Source organism: Clarias gariepinus, chromosome 11, assembly GCF_024256425.1.
Source record: "Clarias gariepinus isolate MV-2021 ecotype Netherlands chromosome 11, CGAR_prim_01v2, whole genome shotgun sequence".
Lineage (NCBI taxonomy): Eukaryota > Metazoa > Chordata > Actinopteri > Siluriformes > Clariidae > Clarias > Clarias gariepinus.
The window spans coordinates 17018130-17036430 of NC_071110.1; the positions used below are offsets into that span (position 1 = coordinate 17018130).

At 37.2% G+C, this 18301-nt stretch overlaps 1 protein-coding gene across 5 annotated transcripts in view; it reads left to right on the top strand.

The window, feature by feature from the left end:
* The window catches only part of ksr1b (kinase suppressor of ras 1b), a 42824-nt gene that overhangs the window by 20671 nt on the left and 3852 nt on the right, over positions 1 to 18301 (top strand). For 3 of the 5 annotated variants that reach the window (XM_053506951.1, XM_053506955.1, XM_053506954.1), the window contains 17 exons: positions 4016 to 4208; positions 4462 to 4497; positions 4580 to 5027; positions 7629 to 7789; positions 7891 to 7948; positions 8117 to 8200; positions 8281 to 8336; positions 8426 to 8535; positions 13826 to 13991; positions 14220 to 14261; positions 14790 to 14829; positions 15305 to 15368; positions 16364 to 16785; positions 16872 to 16968; positions 17059 to 17192; positions 17279 to 17407; positions 17587 to 17722. In XM_053506951.1, the coding sequence (XP_053362926.1) occupies positions 4016 to 4208; positions 4462 to 4497; positions 4580 to 5027; positions 7629 to 7789; positions 7891 to 7948; positions 8117 to 8200; positions 8281 to 8336; positions 8426 to 8535; positions 13826 to 13991; positions 14220 to 14261; positions 14790 to 14829; positions 15305 to 15368; positions 16364 to 16785; positions 16872 to 16968; positions 17059 to 17192; positions 17279 to 17407; positions 17587 to 17722 (2376 nt within the window). The remainder of the gene's footprint in view (positions 1 to 4015; positions 4209 to 4461; positions 4498 to 4579; positions 5028 to 7628; positions 7790 to 7890; positions 7949 to 8116; positions 8201 to 8280; positions 8337 to 8425; positions 8536 to 13825; positions 13992 to 14219; positions 14262 to 14789; positions 14830 to 15304; positions 15369 to 16363; positions 16786 to 16871; positions 16969 to 17058; positions 17193 to 17278; positions 17408 to 17586; positions 17723 to 18301) is intronic. The other 2 variants (XM_053506953.1, XM_053506952.1) reach the window with 2 other exon arrangements.

Sequence of the window (18301 nt, forward strand, 5' to 3'; positions counted from 1 at the left end):
ACAGTTGTCTACCAAAGCACAGTAAAGTTGCTCTTTACAACCCTTTAAAGAGAGTTTTTACTACCGACAGTTATTATAGTGCTTAACGACATTACCTAATAAAAATGTAAAGCATGCAAAACTTTTTAATTTGCATAATTTAAGAATAATAAAAAAATTTAATTGTTTAAAAAATAATGATGCATAGTTGATTGAAGTTTGTCTACATTAGTAAACTAACTTTAGGGAAAAACAGATTTCTGATCTTCTGGTGTGGCTTCTGTTCAGTGTAATTTTTTGGTTATGAGCATGTCAGTCATTCAACTATACACTAAAAAATACATAAAGAATAAGATCTAAGGAAATATGACAGATGTGACAGCATTGTGTGGTGCCACCCCAAAACCTACACTAGCTAACACCAAAACTCTCATAGTGTTCATGCCAATGCTAAAAGTTATGTTTATTTTTTATTTTTTTAAAAGGCAAGCAACAAGGCCTATGCTTTGTAGTTATATTTAATGTTGTGGAATGTTTGTGAATGAGATTTGTTCCTGTTTGGATTCTGTTATCTTTTTTATGTTAACAAGACAAAAATAGAGCTACTAGGAATAGTGCAGGCCAGGCAGCAGGACAACATTTTCCAAATTGGGCCCCTCATCCACACGCACACCTGCACAGCCAGCACCTACCCACCCTTTCCTTTAATAATATTAGAAAAGGGGTAAATTTCAAATATGTGCTTGTCCCTTTAAAACTTATATTCATAATAAAAAAGCTTACAGCCATGTTTAAACGTTTGTACCTACTTTTTTTTAATCCTATAGTTTTTTGTGTAAAACATAAAAAAAAAAAATCTGATCATAGGTATAACCACATATAACTTTTTTTCACCATGCTATTATTTATTTAACAAACACGAAGCCAAAAATAAAAAAACCTGGGCAGTACCAAGTACCCCTTGAATTGCCTGTAGGTCCATCTTTAGCAGCAATAATTTTAAGTAATCATATCCTGTATGATTTTATCAGTCTCTCACATCATTGTGGAGGAATTTTGACCCATTCTTCTTGTTTTTTTTGGAATTCACTTATGCACAGCTGTCTTAAGTTCCACAGCAGTTCAATAGGGTTGAGGTCTGGACCCAATCATTTCGAGTGGAATGACGAGGTCATTCCAAAACCTTGATCCTCTTATTTTTCAGCTATTTTGATATAGATTTACTGGTGTGCTTCGGATCATTGTCTTATTGCATGACCTATTTTCAAACAATTTTTGGGCAGTAAGACAGATGGCTTCACTTTTATATCTAGAATACTCTGGTATACAGAGGAGTTCATGGTCAAGTCAATGATGGCATCATCATGTGCTTGACAGTGGGTATGAGGTGTTTCTGCTGAAATGCTGTTTGGTTTTTCCCCCAAACATAGTGCTGGCCATTAAGTCCAAACAGCTAAGTTTTGGTCTCATCAGTCCATAGGACAATGTACTAGTGTACCTTTCCTTTCTTCAGATGCAGTTTGCAAACCTCAGACTTAGAGGCAACCTTTCCTGGCAACTCCTGGCAACCTTTCCTTACCTGTACCTTGTACAGTCTTCTGTAGATTCTGCTGTCATGGACTTTATCATTTAACATGCTCAGTGAGACCTGAACGATCTAAGATGTATCTTTTTTTTATTTTTTGGATTTTGTTCATCTTGGGGTAAATGTGCTGGGATGTTTATTTCTGGAAAAATTTCTGGCAACTATTTTGAATGCTTTCCACTCGTAAATAATGTTTCTTACTGTAGAACTATTAACTAAGTTTGTTCGAAAAATAGTTTTATAACTCTTTCCAGATTGATGTGTAGCAACAATTGCTCCTCTAGACCACTTCTAGTTTTAAAAAGGTCTGTACATCTGCTAATGATTAATTAATCAATCGAGAGGAGATGATTAGCAGTACCTGGGTGCAAATTACCATCTAAAATCCTGTGAAAGCAGTAAGGGGGTACTTAGTATTGCCTAGGGTTTTTTCTTTTGACTTTTTTAAATGAATAATTGCATGGTGAAAAAAAAAAAAAAAGTTATATATTGTATAGGTTGTATGTGCCTCATACTAAGACCTGCTATGATTAAATGATTTTTATGTTTTTACATAAAACCACATTGAATTAAAAGAGGGAGTACTAATTTTTGAGTAATACTGTCTTTTATTGCATCTTGGGTGCATATAAGTGATGAAATATATACACAAATAAGGTTTTTTTTTTACTCTTTTTTATCTTTTATATTATTTATTTGTCTGAGTCTGCGAGCATTAGGACCCCTCTTCCCTCAATTAAGAGTCAATGTGGAACCTCGGTTCACGAACCAAACTGGGCTACAACCAAATTGGTTTACGACCTCTCGTAACGGTCGTTACGGTCTCTGTTCATGAAATCCTCCTCGAAACACGACCCAGAAACTGCCATCCCAAGATGCTTCTGTCCGCTACACAAAAGCATTAGTCAGCGGTCGCGAATCGCACACATCATAAAATTATTTTGTGCAAAGTAGAGTGACATCCAAGCCATTGCCGAGAAGTATTATCTGAACAAAACTATGGTGATAAGGCCAAGAAACAAAAAAAGGGAGAAAACCACTGAAGGAGAATTACCCAGTGTTGTTATGGAAGAGGCCTCTCCTTCTAAACACTAACCTCCTCCCCTCCCACCTTTTTCCCTCCATGCTTTTGTTTTAATTATAATTTGTATAATTAAAGCTTTTTCATACTTTTTATACTTTGTGATATAAACAAATACATCTAAAGGTAAATATAGTTCATAGTGCCGAAGAACAGATTAATTCTATTTACATGTTTTCCTAAACTGAAAAAAAACTGAATCGGTTTACAACCAGAACCTAGGAACGAATTAAGTTCTTGAACCGAGGTTCTACTGTATTCTGAACGATTTCGCACAAAACAGAAGAATGGAAAAAAATATATGCCTGCAAAACTATACAGTACAGTATATATTCACAGTATTATAATTTTTGTAGTATGATTAATTTTACTAATTGCATTGCTGTACAAAGTTATGTATATGCAATTTTTTTTCTCGTTATCAGGCTTCCAGTGGGGAGACCTAATATGATGTCCACTTATCCACCTCCCTCCCCAACACCCCCTATTAAAATTGAAAATTTATCAGCAGGTTAATGAGGTTTTAGTTGTAAAAGATTTATCATATTTATCTCACTGACCACAAAACTGTTAACCGTGTTTGTTTATCTAGTTATCGTCTGTACTATACTTTGTGTGTTGGGGGCAGTGGCCACATGTGTGTGAATGATGATGAGCTGATTCCAGTGAGATGCCAGGACACAGAAATGCAGTTTAAGCAAAAAGAATCTCGCACTGACAGACAGGATGAGAGAAAAACAGGGTTACGGAAATACTGCTACGTCAGTGTACTGAGGCAGGAGCCTGAGTGGTGAGTGAGGGTCTGGAGGAAAGCCCTCCACCTATGGCGGACATTACTGAATCGCTCTTTATCAGCACACAGAAAAGGCCTTTCTCTATCTCTGGTGGCCACCAAGAGGAAGAATGCTCAAAGGAAACCTTGATTGTAGTTGACCCTTCTTTTTTTTAACCACAAAGGATGTTGTGGGTAGAGGAGATATAGTAGCTGGAGCCTATAAGTTATCTGCTGTGTTTGGCCCTGAGGACACATAGTGACAGGGATGAACAGAGTGGTGCCATCCTGTCTTGTCACCTTGCTGATGTGTTTTTAATTTTTTTTTGTGTGCGTTACTCTTTGGAAGCTGATGGTTTATCTCTCCTCCTCTTCCTGTGCTTTGATCTCTTGATTCGTGCTAATCTCTGACAAGTTGCCTGCTTGGGCAGAGATCGGTTTAAAAATATAGAAAATTTTCAGTTTGCTAAATGTACAAATATATGGAGAGTGATATAAAAAAGGATAGGATGAACTTCCTATAAATAAGGTGTTTTCTACATACTGTATAATACATACAGGAATAAAAATAGCTCTGTCACTTTTTTTCCTCCTGCAGGCAGTACCAGGGAATCTGTCTCTAGATGCATTGCTGCAGATGTCTGGTTCTCAGGTGCAGGAGACCATGAGGAAACTGGGCTCCAGTGCTGATGAGTGCTCCCGCGTCACTGCTGCCCTCTCCTGTCTCAAGAGCACCAGCACCTCGACCACCTGCTCCACCTCATCCTCCTCCAGCTATGGGTCATCGTCAGGTGGGTCTTACTTGCTCTCGGATTAGTTGCAGATAACTACCAGGACACATGATTAAAGGGTATAATCTATTTAAATCAGACTTAAAGAAGAACAGAAATTGACCCAGATTCCAGTGTAAAGTTTGTAACTCTTCAAGTTACTGTTCAAAAAACCTATGCATAAGAAGGTGATCTATGCATTAGAAGGTAATGACATCTAACCAATGCTCCATGTATTTCCCTCTGTTTTGATTCCTTGCTATCATTTCTGCAGAACATCAGGCTGGTTATATCTCAGGGTTAATAAAAGGTAGAAAGTCCCTGCCCCCCCCCCACTCATAAATTAGGTTTTTTGGGAATTGATGTATATTCTGACTCTGCTGCCTTTACAGGACGGGAACTCAAAGACGATGGGATTCCCTGGATCGTAGAACCAGTTCGCTGTGATGTTAACTCTTCATTTTCAACTAACCATACTCGAAGCCCGCAACCCTACAGCCCGACTCCAGTCATTCATGTCCCTTATACCTCTGCGATGCCTGGAACGCAGCGTTCTGTCTCTGTTTCTGCTGTAACCTCCCTGGACTGCCTGTCTGGTCCCCTTGTGACCTCTTCATTGAATGGACTAGCTGACCCTTTTTTCCCCTCACCCCATATGATACGGCGCCCACTGGGACAGGTATCGGCTGCACCCTCTACACCGCCCACTATTAGGAACGAGCTCCTAAAATCGCCTCACACGCCGCCACCACCATCCAAACTGCGGCAGCTTTTCCCAACCCTACCGCGCAGCAAGAGCCACACTCAGCTCGCCAACCGCATCGATGAGGCTGCACAAAAGTAGGTCTGACCATGATTGTTTGGAAATGAGCGCTGGAGAGTGTTGTTTATATCAATTTATACTATTTTTACTGCGCCCTTACTGAAAAGGAAAACAGAAAGTAAACCAAAGAAAGGGCCTGATCCAACATGCTGATTCTTATCAGAGTTTGAAACCTCACTTTCTGTTTGCATGAACAACATAATGAAATAATAATGTGATGACATTACTGTGTGAAACACAAACATCTGTGAGCAAAGGAGATGGACCTCACTTTAGGCAGGTTTTTAATCCTCTCCTGCAGTATTGATAAAGTATTTATTTCAGTTTTAGACCATATATAAAGGTACCCTTGATTGTTACAGGTTAAAAGTGCTTATAGTTGTTTCTTGATATGTCCTGACTTGACATGAAATTGTGGTTACCTGAGCTAGCTAGAGGAACTTGGCTTGAAGCAACTTGAGTTATTTTCAGTCAATTGATCTTTTAGTTTTACATTAACAAGCAACACCGATGCTGTCAAATTCCAAGAAATGCATTAGAATATTAATAAATGCTACACTAGGTATTTCTACCTCACAAAACTTACTTGGAAGGTAAGCATGCCTGGCCAGAGTGACTATAGCTTTGATTGTGGTGGCAGATTTAAGTGTGAAAATGATTCCTTATGCTTTCAGACACACTCTTTTACATTTTAAAACCTGGAATATTCTCATCAGGGGATCAGGGAAGAAAAAAAAATAATTGATGTAATTAACTTGATCATTCAGTGCATTTCAGGTCATCAGATGACTTAATTTTATTGCCACATAATGTTGATGAGCCAAGCCCTGAGCAAATAAAGCAACTCCAGACCTTAAAACTGCCTTCACAGGCTTGTACAGTGGGCAGGATGCATGATCGCGTCCCTTCTTACCTCAACACACCCATTGTGTGCACTTATCAGTCGACTTTGTCCAAAATCCAATCTTTATGCTCCCTAGCAAATTGCAGTAAAGCCTTTTGTTTCTGATTAGTCTTACTGGTTTTCTGTTTAATCCCAGTTCTGTAAATTCCAATCGCATTGTGCATTTTGCATTGTGCCATTACTTACCCTACGCAGCTATGATTTCTACTGTTGATTTTTTTTTTTTTTTTTTTAAGTTACATTTCCTCCAGGAAAATGACAATACAACACTATCTATTCATGTTGTTATAATGTGTTGAACAGTTCTTAACTCTGTTACAGCAATTTTAAATCTGATTGGTTGTTTGCTTTGCTTGACACAGACCATGATTTAGGCATGTAAAATAGCCTAAATCATTGTCGCTGATATTTACTTGGAAATAAAATAAAAAAATACACATAGGCTAAATCCAGAAATGGCCTCATGCATAGTGCACAAATGAAAGCTTTTGTGCGGTGTACAGCGTCATTTAAGATTAAGCTACAGATATGTCTGCAAATTAACTAAACATGTTCTGTCGATTTGTTTAGGTGTTATGTGGCTTAGTGGTTAGCACAGTCACCTCACACCTACCGGGGTGGGGGTTCGAATGTCGACTCCGTGTTGTGTACGTGGAGTTTGCATGTTCTACCCTTGCTTGGTGGGTTGCCTCCAGTTACTCTGGTTTCCCCCCACAGTCCAAAAACACGCAGTGTAGGCTGATTGGTATTTACAAATTACCCATAGACTATACGTGTATGTTTGTGCCTATAGGTTGTAAAAAGGTTGGAATCCTCAGCAACCTAACTTCCCCTTACATCAATCATCATGAGCAAACTTGCATTAAGTAAGTCACAGGTTACTGCAGCCAATCAGCGATTAAAAATGAGAGCTTAAATGAACGAATAGAATTTGTTGGTTTATGTAATTAAACAGTGGAAATTAGTAAATGTTATTAAGCCCAAGACTTAAAAAAAATTATTCAACTTGCTTTTTGCTTGCTTAAATGCTTTTTGAAAGGAATTAAAATACTGAATCATTCTGACAGCTCTTGAAATTTACCTTTACATCATCTCATCTGCACAAGGTTCACACGGCAGTGTAGGAATTTCAGGATGCCCACTGTATAACTCAGTCAGGGATGAGTCAGATTAGCTACAGAATCATGGGGGTTAAATACTGGTCAAGCTTGTTAAGCACCAGAGTGCACATTCTCACATTACGGCTAGGCTGCATGATGTCATATCCGAGTGTCATAACACACTCATGGAGAGTGGGCACACCCGCCTTCTGTTCATGGGCACACCCATCTTCTGCATTTCTCATCAGTATTATACTGAGGCCATGAGCTGGGAATCAGTGGCGTTGAGGACAGTGTCCACTGGATTCTCATGCCTCTGTGCCAAAGTCTGTCCATCTTTAAGAAAGATACTGATGCCTCTTTAAAAATGTCTTACTGTCAGTAAGCTGAACTCTTCTTGAATGAAGTTCGGAAACCGCTCAGTTTTGTATCCCATAATTTAGTTTATTGAATCTTTAAATTAAGTATTATATATTTAAACAAAAAAAACTTCAGTCATCAGTGTCTGCAAATGTCCTTGGCTTTAGATTGGTTAGTGGGACATTGTAAGCCATGATTAAGTTTACTGCTCAGATTACCAGCTATTGCAGTATCTTCTCCTCTTTGCTCTACAGGAATGTAAAGAAGAATAAGATGCTTCTAAATGTCCATGTAAATGTACAGGATGTGAGAAATGGCTATGAGGATTCATCCTCACGCTCACCACTGCTCTCTGTTCCGTCTCCAAACATTATATCCAACACACGTATCCACTTGGAAAGTCCAACATTGACAGGTAGATTTTTACGGAAACATATGGAAATGAGAATTTTTTATTAAAATATTGTTTTTTTTTTTGTTTCTTTTTCACTTACTGTTGTTATGTGATATTTTTAGACAAAGGAAGATCCCCACAGGCTATAAGGAGAGATTATGGTCTTACAATCACGCACAGGTGATACATTTCTTTCCTCCTCATACGACATTAAAACCAGTTTTTCCTTTGGATATAATTCAAAACATTTTTTAATTATCCTTCACGATTTATTTGTATTGGGTTGCACAAAATGGGCAGAACATAAATGTGATCTTTTTTTTTTTTTTTTTTTTTAAACCTTTAAAGGTTTTCCACCAAGTCATGGTTCTCCCAGACGTGTGCAGTGTGTCGGAAAAACATGCTGTTTGGTGTAAAGTGCAAACACTGCAAGTAAGTCAGCAAGAGTTTCCTAGCCTTACAATTATATCTGCCTGTGCATTTGAAAAAACTGATAATTTTCTCTTCTTCAGGTTAAAGTGCCACAACAAGTGTACCAAAGAAGCACCACAGTGCCAGACAATTCCAAGTAGGTTCAACATTAATAACTAAGCAAAATTAATTATTCTTACATATTGATGAGTATTTCAAAAATGCTTTTGTTTTTGCCCTTTTTAGTTTCAAAAATTAGAAGAACAGAGTCGGTTCCATCTGACATCAATAACCAGGTTGAGCGACTACCATCAGCAACACAATTCGGCACATTACCAAAGATTTTAAACAAAAAGGTAAGTGTGGCAATAGCTAAGTTTACATGGACAATATTTCTTTAATCTGACTGAAATCATTCCAATTATTAGATAATTATCATTTTTTTAACAATGTGTTTATTGTTTTTAATTATACAAAACATGTAACAGAGAAACACATTTCCATTTCGTCACAATTATTTCCCACCCCAACAAGAGAACATCACTCTCTTCTCCCCTATAGAAATACACAGAATTCTCTTACAAAAGACAATTTAAATGCAAAACAAATATTGCAAGGTACCTAAAAACATATATACATTATATACATATACATTACTGTACTTTACACACATAAAGTTATTTTATTTTCCTTGCCATCCATTTTAATCCCTTGTATGTGGTTGTTCGCTTTTACGGCTATTGCTAGCGGTTCTATAGACAAAATGAATAAAAGTGGGGACAATGGTGAGCCTTGAGGGCAACCTGTAATATTAAAAGGCTCAGAAATCATCTTATTGGTTAAAACTTCAGCCGCTGGGTTGGAATGTAATAATTTGATCCAACGTAAAAATTATTTTCCAAATCCGAATTTTACGAGAACGTCAAAGAGATAAGCCCATTCGATCCTATCAAAAGCCTTCTCCGTGTCAAGCGTGAGAAGAGCAGTATTTTTTTCCTCTTTTTGGCTATGCAAAATATTTAAAACACATCTTACGTTGTGAAATCTCTGTCTATTCTTAATGAACCCATTCTGATCATCACCCACAATGCCCGGAAGTACAGTCTCTAGCCTTTTTGCCAAGATTTTACATATTATTTTAGTATCTGTGTTTATCAGACTAATAGGTCGCATATTTCCACACTTTGTATTCGGTTTTTCTGGTTTTGGTAAAAGAATGATCAAAGCCTCTCTCATAGACTTAGGAAGACAGACATTATTATAAAATTCTATATACATATCATAGAGTGGCTTAACCATTTTATCACTGAAATATTTATATAGGTCGATGGGCAGGCCATCAGGTCCTGCTGTTTTACCACCTTTTAATGTCTTTATAGAAACCATAATTTTAACTGTCGTAATCTCACCATCTAATTTATGTTTAAGTTCCTCAGATATTTTGGAAATGTTGAGATTATCGAAAAACGCGGAGTGAGCATCAGTCGTGGCCTTACATTCAGAGCAATATAGTTTTTCGTAGAAGTTTCTAAACGCTATATTAATTTCCAACGGGTCTACAGTCATATTTCCATTTTCATCTTCAATACTGGTAATTGCTCTTTCTTATTCCTGTTGTTTTATACACCAAGCAAGAAGTCTGCCTGGTTTTTCTCCCTGATCGTAAAATTGCTGTTTTAATCTTAAAAAATTAGTATTTTGGCCTGCTTGTAAACTTTTTTCCTCGAGTAAGCGAATTTTTGTTTTACAGTAAGTGTTTTATATTTCTCCTGTTTCTCTTTTGTCTTCCTACTCGTATAGCTTATAATTTGTCCTTGTATAAAGGCCTTAAAGGCTTTCCATCTGATTATAGCTGATGTTTGTGTAGTGTTATATTTAAAATAGTAATCAATTTGTTCCCTAAGAATTCAAAAAATCTTTTGTCTTGCATCCAGTGTATTTGAAATCTCCATTTAGTACGATTATGAGAAAACTTTCGTTCAACGTATGTCAAAGATACAAGAGCATGGTCTGAAATAAGAACACTACTATATTGACAATTTCTGATACATGAAATTAGTTCAGCTGAAATCAGAAAGTAATCTATTCTTGAGTATCCTTTAGAAGTACTCGACCTACATGAATCTTCCCGTTTTATTGGGTTTTGAGCCCTCCATATATCCACCAGGTTAAGTTCCTTTATAAAATGTTGTAAAGCTTTTGTAGACCTTACATGGGTGTGATCCTTACCAGATGACCGGTCCTTACTGGGCTGCAAAACACAATTAAAATCACCTGCCATAATGTGTTTTTTATTGTGGAGATTCTCAAAAATAAATCATTATAAAAATCTGCGTTATCATCATTAGGTCCATATACATTAATCAGATTAATCCGAGTTGATGGAATGTTTCCCTGTACAATCAAAAATCTACCTTTGGGGTCTTTAGTTATTTTATCAATGCGTAAAGGAATAGACTTATGTATCATAGTTATAACTCCTTTGAAATTCGAACAGTAAGCTGAAGACAATACCTGACCCGGCCATCTACGCTTAAATTAATTATCTCATGATCTAACGTGTGTTTCCTGCAGGAACACAATTTTGGCTCTTATCTGTTTTATTCTACCCATTACTTGTTTTATTTTAGTTAGTTTACGTAGGCCTCTACAATTCCAAGATACACATTCAATTAAAACGTCTGTCATTTTTATAATGTCATATTTAACATAAATAAAGGTAAATTACCTTAGTGCAAGAATAACAGTAAGAACTTATAAAGGGTACCATTTGAAATAAAACCCAAAACGAAAAGGAAGAGAGCAACCCACCCAGAACCCAGGCCTGACTCACTAGAACATACAGGCTCCCCCAAACCCCTAAATAACTTCCCTCCATTGTCAGGAATAGGTCCACACTATACTGAGGAACTATTCTCCTGTAAATCAAAACTCATCTGGATTAATTTTTTTTACATAGACAAGTAATTAAGCTAAGATATTTTATCTATCAACTGAAAAAAGAAATGTTATACTACACGCACATACTTTTCAGCCCTCACATAAGAAGCACCTAATTGCACTTTAAGAAGAAAACAAAGGAGAAATAAAAAAAATAAAAAAGTCTTTAAACAGTACTTATTTAACACCTTATATTAGTATTCCAAGAGACTCAAGTCTGTAAGTAGTACGATGTCACGTTTCCAGCAAATTTAGGCCCTACATACCTCTTAGTCTCCAGCAGCCACATCTGACAAGATTTTAAGGTCAATACAAGTTCTCATCACGTCACACTTAATTTAGTCGTCCTCAGTCACTGGCTCCAGTTTCTTGATGTACTTATTCACGTCCGTTGGTGTATTGAAGACGACAGTGCGGTCATCCTTGGTCAACAGGAGCCGTGCGGGGTATATTACCCGGTGCTTATCCAGACCGAAGTCCCGTAACCGCTTCGGCACTCCGTAGTAACTCCTCTGTCGCCTATACACCTCCGTTGGCAGGTCAGGAAGAAATCTTATTTTGTTGTTTTGGTACATCACCTCTTTCTGTATCCGCGCAGCTTTCAAGATATTTTCCTTGTCCTTTGGCTCGCTGTTATCCGGTGCGCTCTCTCCAAAACCGGCGGCGTTATCTTCAGAGTGTCCGCTATCCATTTTTCCATAATGGAACAGCTATCATTGCCTTTTACTTTCTCGGGTATGCCCAGTACACGCAGTTCATTACGTCTACTCCTCCTTTCTCAGTCTTCGACTTTGTTATTGGGGTTTTCTGTCTTGTTTTCAAGTTTTTCGATAGTTAGTTTCAGGTTTTGTATCTCGTCTTCTGCTGTAGATATTCGCATTTCGGCCTCCATGATATGCCCACTACAGTCTTTCTTTGGACAACTCTTCTTTCCGTCAGTACACCGTCAATTTTTGTGTTAAAGTCTTGTTTGAATGAGGTTATGGCAAGCATGAGGTCTTTTGTTGATGGATTTTCCATGTTTATGACTTGTTCAGCGTCCGCGGACACGCCAGCGTCCCGTCCTACATCCTCGCAGCTCTTCATCGTTTTCTTCTCCTTAGCCGCTTTTTTTTTTTTTTTTTTGGCATGTTTGAAGTAGTTTACTCTTGTGCTTACAATTTTGTCTCTTTATATGTCCTCTTTCTGGAATATTATGCAGGATTTATTGAAAAGCAATTAAGCACGAGGGAAAACGCGTCTGCTCACCTTGCCGCCATAACCGGAACCCAATTAGACATTTCAACTTAATTGTTTACCTGGACCTTGATGTGGCATTTAATCAGAATGTAACTTTTTTGACATGTGCAAAGTGCTTCATCTTACTGTGAAGGATTTAATCTGATAATCTGACATGTAACAGAAGAAGAAAAAGAAAAAGTATTTGTTTTGTACTTTCTCATAAGAATTCAGTCTGTGATTGGTTTGACGCTTTACTATGAATGAAATCGTGATCAAATCAGTGCCTGTTCTTCTGTCAGAGACTCAGTGGATCAAAGTAAAGACACCCGTCTGTCTTTACTTTTATTCACTGAGTCTCTGTCTCAGTTGATCAGGAAATTTTAGCAACATTTAGCTCCCAGTAGCTCTCAATGGGGCACAGAAAGGGGTTTGCATGTATATTTATTTTAACAAAAGAGTACCTATCAGCTCGTGTTTAAATTGATAATATTAACCTATTGTTAGGATTGCCAAACATTTACATCACTTCTTTTATTCTGATTAAAAATTTAGTCGGATTAGGCCAGATCAGGTCATACTGTTCCAATTCAGGTGTTTACATGATGCATTCTTCTTCTGATTAGGTTGTTATTACGATTATTAATGAATAAAATTTGAAAGTTATACATAGTAGGGCATAGTAAGGTGTAGTGGTTAGCACTGTCGCCTTGCACTTCCACCACCTGGGTTCGATACCCGTCTGGGTCCGGCATTTCCGTCTGTGTGTGCATGGGGTTTGCATGTTCTCCCCGTGCTTGGTGAGTTAGTGTGGGTATGTGTGTGTTCCCTGTGATGGATTGCCACCCTGTCCAGGATGTACCCCGCCTTGTGCCCCAAGTCTCCTGGGATAGGCTCCAGACCCCCTGTGACCCTGAATACAGGATTAAGCGGTATAGATAATGAGTGAGTGAGTAAGACATAGTACATGCATATACACAAAAACTATACATAAATGAACATATACGTGATCTAAAAAAAAAAAGGACAGCCTGAGATGACAGATCGCAATTTCAGCATTCATTTTCTTATATTTATATGTAGATAAAGTAAATAGTTTATGTTCTTGTTTAGGTTGTCATTTCTGTTTTAATCGTACTAACTTGTGATTGAATAGAGAGGCTGGTGAAGGAATGACTGTTCATAGCTGCTGTGATAACAAGGACTAACTTTTTTTTTTATGGATTTTTTACCACATTAAACATAACTATACACAAATACCTAAGTTAATGCTGAATTAATACTTGTAAGAATTGTAATTGCTGTAAATGTGACGGACCCTTCTTTTAATACTTTTATATTTTTATACCTCACAATTAACTTTTATTTTTTTCTGTTCTGTTCCTGTGCAATTTATATATTTTAATTCAATGCCACTTTTGTAAATTTTGAAATTTCCAGCCATGCAACCCTGCTTCGCACCGTCATTGCCTTTGCTCTTTTCCGTAGGACCTTCCTCCACCTGTCAGTCAGCCAGACTCCAGCAGTAACCCCTCTTCCACAACCTCCTCCACACCTTCCTCGCCTGCCTTCAGCTCCAGCAACCCACCCAGTGCCACTCCACCTGCAAACCCCTCGCCCAAAGGGCCCTCGGATGGCCGCTTTCACTTCCCAGGTCAGTGACTACAACTAATGCTAACTCCTCTCATTAACTTTACCTTACCTTCAAACAAACTGCACATTATCAAGGATGATTTTATATTACATCAATTTGCCTAACCTTTAACCTTCTTATCTTAATCTGGCATGGTAAACCAAAATAAAAGAGTTCTTTCTCTAACTGATCTTTCTTTCCTTACTTTTTGCCTGGGTGATTTTCTTTTCATGCTGTCCTGATCACTAGCTTCCTGTTATTATCAGCTAAGACAACAGTTTATCTTCCCTGGTGAGTTAATGCTGTCCCTATAACTCTGTTTCAGGTCTTCCCCAAGACTAACATGTTACTGCTGAACTTAAAATGCTTTGTTCGGTTGCTACAGCTAATATACAAACAATGAAACATACTAATAAAAAAATGCTCAGTGCTTTCAGTCTGTGTTGTCTTTATGGTGGAGAACTGGTGCATGACTGGTTTCTAATGCCACCTTCTGGACACTCTGAAACATTGCTTTTACTGATTTCTTTAAGCAAGTTTTGCGAAGCATCAAGAATAATTAGTGTGTAAAAGGCTTCAATGTAGAATGTTCTATGTTAGAATTTTATATATTAAGTGTTCATAATTTAATAATTATAATCATAATTATTTTCATAATTTTTAGTGGACTATTTTCAGATTTTTCTCTAGGTTGAAGTAAATTTGGAGAACATTTTAACTAAATCTTAGCAAGAACAGTCATAGTTTATCAAGTAATTCCATAATTATCAAATAAGAAACCGAACACTTTGCAATATGTGTGTGGCTTTTTTTCTACAGATGTATCGAGTTCTCAAAGTCAAGATGGCCATGACTCAGGGTAAGGCATACCTTTTGCTATTGTTCACCTAGGGTCCTAATAGAATACTTACATGATTCCCTAGAAAGCAGTTAAAACTGATTAAGCTTTATTGTACACAATGGTCATTTGCAATAAAATGTTCAGATGTATAGTACCAGTCAAAAGTTTTGACACACCACAAGTTTGCATTTATTTCCTGCATTTTAGAACATTCTGGAGATTTTAAAACTATAAAATAACACACATGGGATTAACAACAGTCAGTTGTTATTTTGAGACATGAAGGTCAGCTGTTCTGGAATAGTTTTTGCAAGACATATAAAAACAAAATATCTCAAATTTTGAGAAAAATGTGTATCTTTTCTCACATATGAATATGTTTTTTTAATGTGCATAAAATCTGGTTAATATAAAATTATTGTTAGGGATTTATTTCTGTGAGAAGAGGGAAAAAATGCTCACAAAGGTTTGACATGTCCTCTCCTGTTTCCAGAGAGACGGAGCAAGCAGGCAATGAGCAGATCACACAGACAGAGAGGCAGGAAGAAGCAGCTGTGGTGAGTTCGGCTGACAGCTGTGTAAAACAGAGAAACAAAAACTCAGATCCTTTGAGAGTGAAAAGTCAAGCAGTTGTGCAAACAGAATGATGGTCAAATGATGAAATCATGTGACTCCAACTCATCTGTTTTTGTGTTTCAACACACACACTAAAATGCAGGCAACTGCAGAATTATTACCAACGAAGGAAGAATGAACTTATTTTAACTTTTAATGAACAATATTTCGGCTAAATGAGTGTAGTAATATTATTTGTATTAAGATTTGGAATAAACGAAACAAATTAAATTAATTTAAATTATTCTTACATTATAATATGTTTTTTCCACTTTTTCCAGTATTAATGTCTCATAAATATGGCATGTCCTTTATCACCAGGAAAAACAAAAAACAAAGAGCCCTTAACATAGGAAACAAAAAGTGCACTTTTTAAATAATAAATAAATTTATATCAATAAATCCGGGGTAAAAAGTGTTAAAAAACTTTGCACACCTTCCTTCACAACTACACTACATTTAATAACCTCTGCACAAAGTCACTTTGTTCTATGCATATTTGCACACACAGCACAGTATATTTCAATTTGTACAGTAGATTTCTATTTTTGCACATCATATTTCTATTTTTATTTTTAGTTCTATTTTTTCCTAGCACATTTCTATTTTTATTTTTAGTTCTATTTTTCCTAGTTTAATTTAATTTTTTATTTAATTTCTATCGTATTTCTTTTATTTATATTTATTTCTTATTTGTAAACTTTAATTCTCTTCTAGGGTCAATGGCAGTCGTATAATGCATTTCACTACATTTCGTACTGTGTATGTTTGTGTATGTGACAAATAAAATTTGAATTTGAATTTGAAAATAGCGCCTCCATGCTTTTAAGTGTAGAAATCACATGTTGCATGTACAGTAATATGATTTTGCTTATCTTTAGGAAGAGTGCAAATAATTTTGGAATTCACTATAACATTTGTATCGTTTCTGATCAAGAGTGATGACGTGGATGGTGAAGTAGAACAGCAGGAGCATGAAAAACAAGATGAGGCTGCTTCTTATGGTGAATCTGAAGATGAAGAGGACGACTTGGATGACCTGCCCAGCTGCACGAGACCTTGGAAGGGCCCCATCTCGCGCAAGGTCAGCCAGACAAGCGTCTACCTGCAGGAGTGGAACGTTCCTTTTGAGCAGCTGGAGCTGGGGGAGCTTATAGGAAAAGGGCGATGGGGAAAGGTGCACCGTGGGCGTTGGCACGGAGAGGTGGCCGTGCGCCTCCTGGAAATCGATGGAAATAATCAGGACCACTTGAAGCTTTTTAAGAAGGAAGTGATGAACTACAGACAGACTCGGCATGAGAATGTGGTGCTGTTTATGGGAGCTTGCATGAACCCTCCTCAGCTGGCTATTATCACAAGGTGAGTCTGCTGTGAAATATCCAGTATTTAGGATTCAGTGCTGTTTTGCTTCAATCAGTCTGATGCAAAATTTGCTTCCGTTTCAGTTTCTGCAAGGGTCGGACGCTGCACTCTGTTGTCCGTGATTCTAAAACCTCACTTGACATCAACAAAACCAGGCAAATCGCTCAGGAAATTGTAAAAGTATGAATTATTTTCTTTTCTTCGTATTTTTGATTATCTACATCTCTGTTTTGTTTTCTTTATTTAGCTTATTTTTTCTTGGTCTAATAGGGAATGGGCTACCTCCATGCAAAGGATATAGTGCACAAAGATTTAAAGTCTAAAAATGTGTTTTACGACAACAACAAAGTGGTGATCACAGATTTCGGTTTGTTCGGCGTGTCAGGAGTGGTGCAGGAGGATCGGTAAATAACCTCATGTGTTCAGTTGTCATTACATCTTTAAGGTGTTGTCTGTAGTTAACGGTATCTCTGCGTATGTGTGTTCAAAGGCGGGAGAATGAACTAAAACTGCCACGAGGCTGGATTTATTACCTGGCTCCTGAGATTGTACAAAGGATGTGTCCTGGAAATTATGACCGATTACCCTTTTCTAAAGCTGCTGACGTTTATGCCTTTGGGTAAAGACCACACCTAACTCTTCACACTTCCTGTATCCTAGCATACAGTTACAATATGGTCAATGAACAAAAGATAAAAATCATCATAATGGCTTCAAAAACTATTACATCAGTTGTGCAAACAGAAAGCCTAAAAAAATAAAGTCTAAAATTAATCCTGTGGTGTGTATATCTCTTAGCACTATCTGGTACGAGCTGCAGGTAAGAGACTGGCCTATTAAAACCCAGCCGGCTGAAGCTGCTATCTGGCTGCTCGGGAGTGGAGAAGGCATAAAGAGGCAATTGGCTCAGATCAGCCTGGGCAAGGAAATTACGGTAAGCATGCAGCAGTTCTTCAGGAGTTTATAAGTAGTTTTCTACTAAAGAAACTCGCTTTTTACTTGCCCAATCATACAAGGTATACACAAGGTAAGATTTTTACGGTTAAGCACTGAAAATCTGGGGGAAAAATAATCATAACAATGTATATATTGCTATTTCTACAATCATATTATGGTAGAAGTCGTGTCTACCATCATATATTGGATTTTACTTTTAAGCAAATAATATCAAAGTGCATACATTCAGATTTAATTTCTGTTATTTAATTGACATCTAAATAAAAAAAGGACAACACTTTTCACTTGTTAATACTGGCAATGGCAATTTGTTGCTATTTCAATGTTTTTTCAAAACAAGCCCAGAAGTTGTCGTAATGATTGATTACTTCAGTTCCGGGGCAAAATCAAAATCTCCCCTTAAACTTATTGTTGCTTAATATATTGTTCAAGTCTTCCAGTTAAGTATTGCAATCTGAAAGAGTTTGAAGTTGTGTCCCCCTGAATGGTAAATTAAAGGGAAAAAAAACGCCCAAAGACAGTTACACATTTCACTCTTACAGTTATCAAGTTTCAA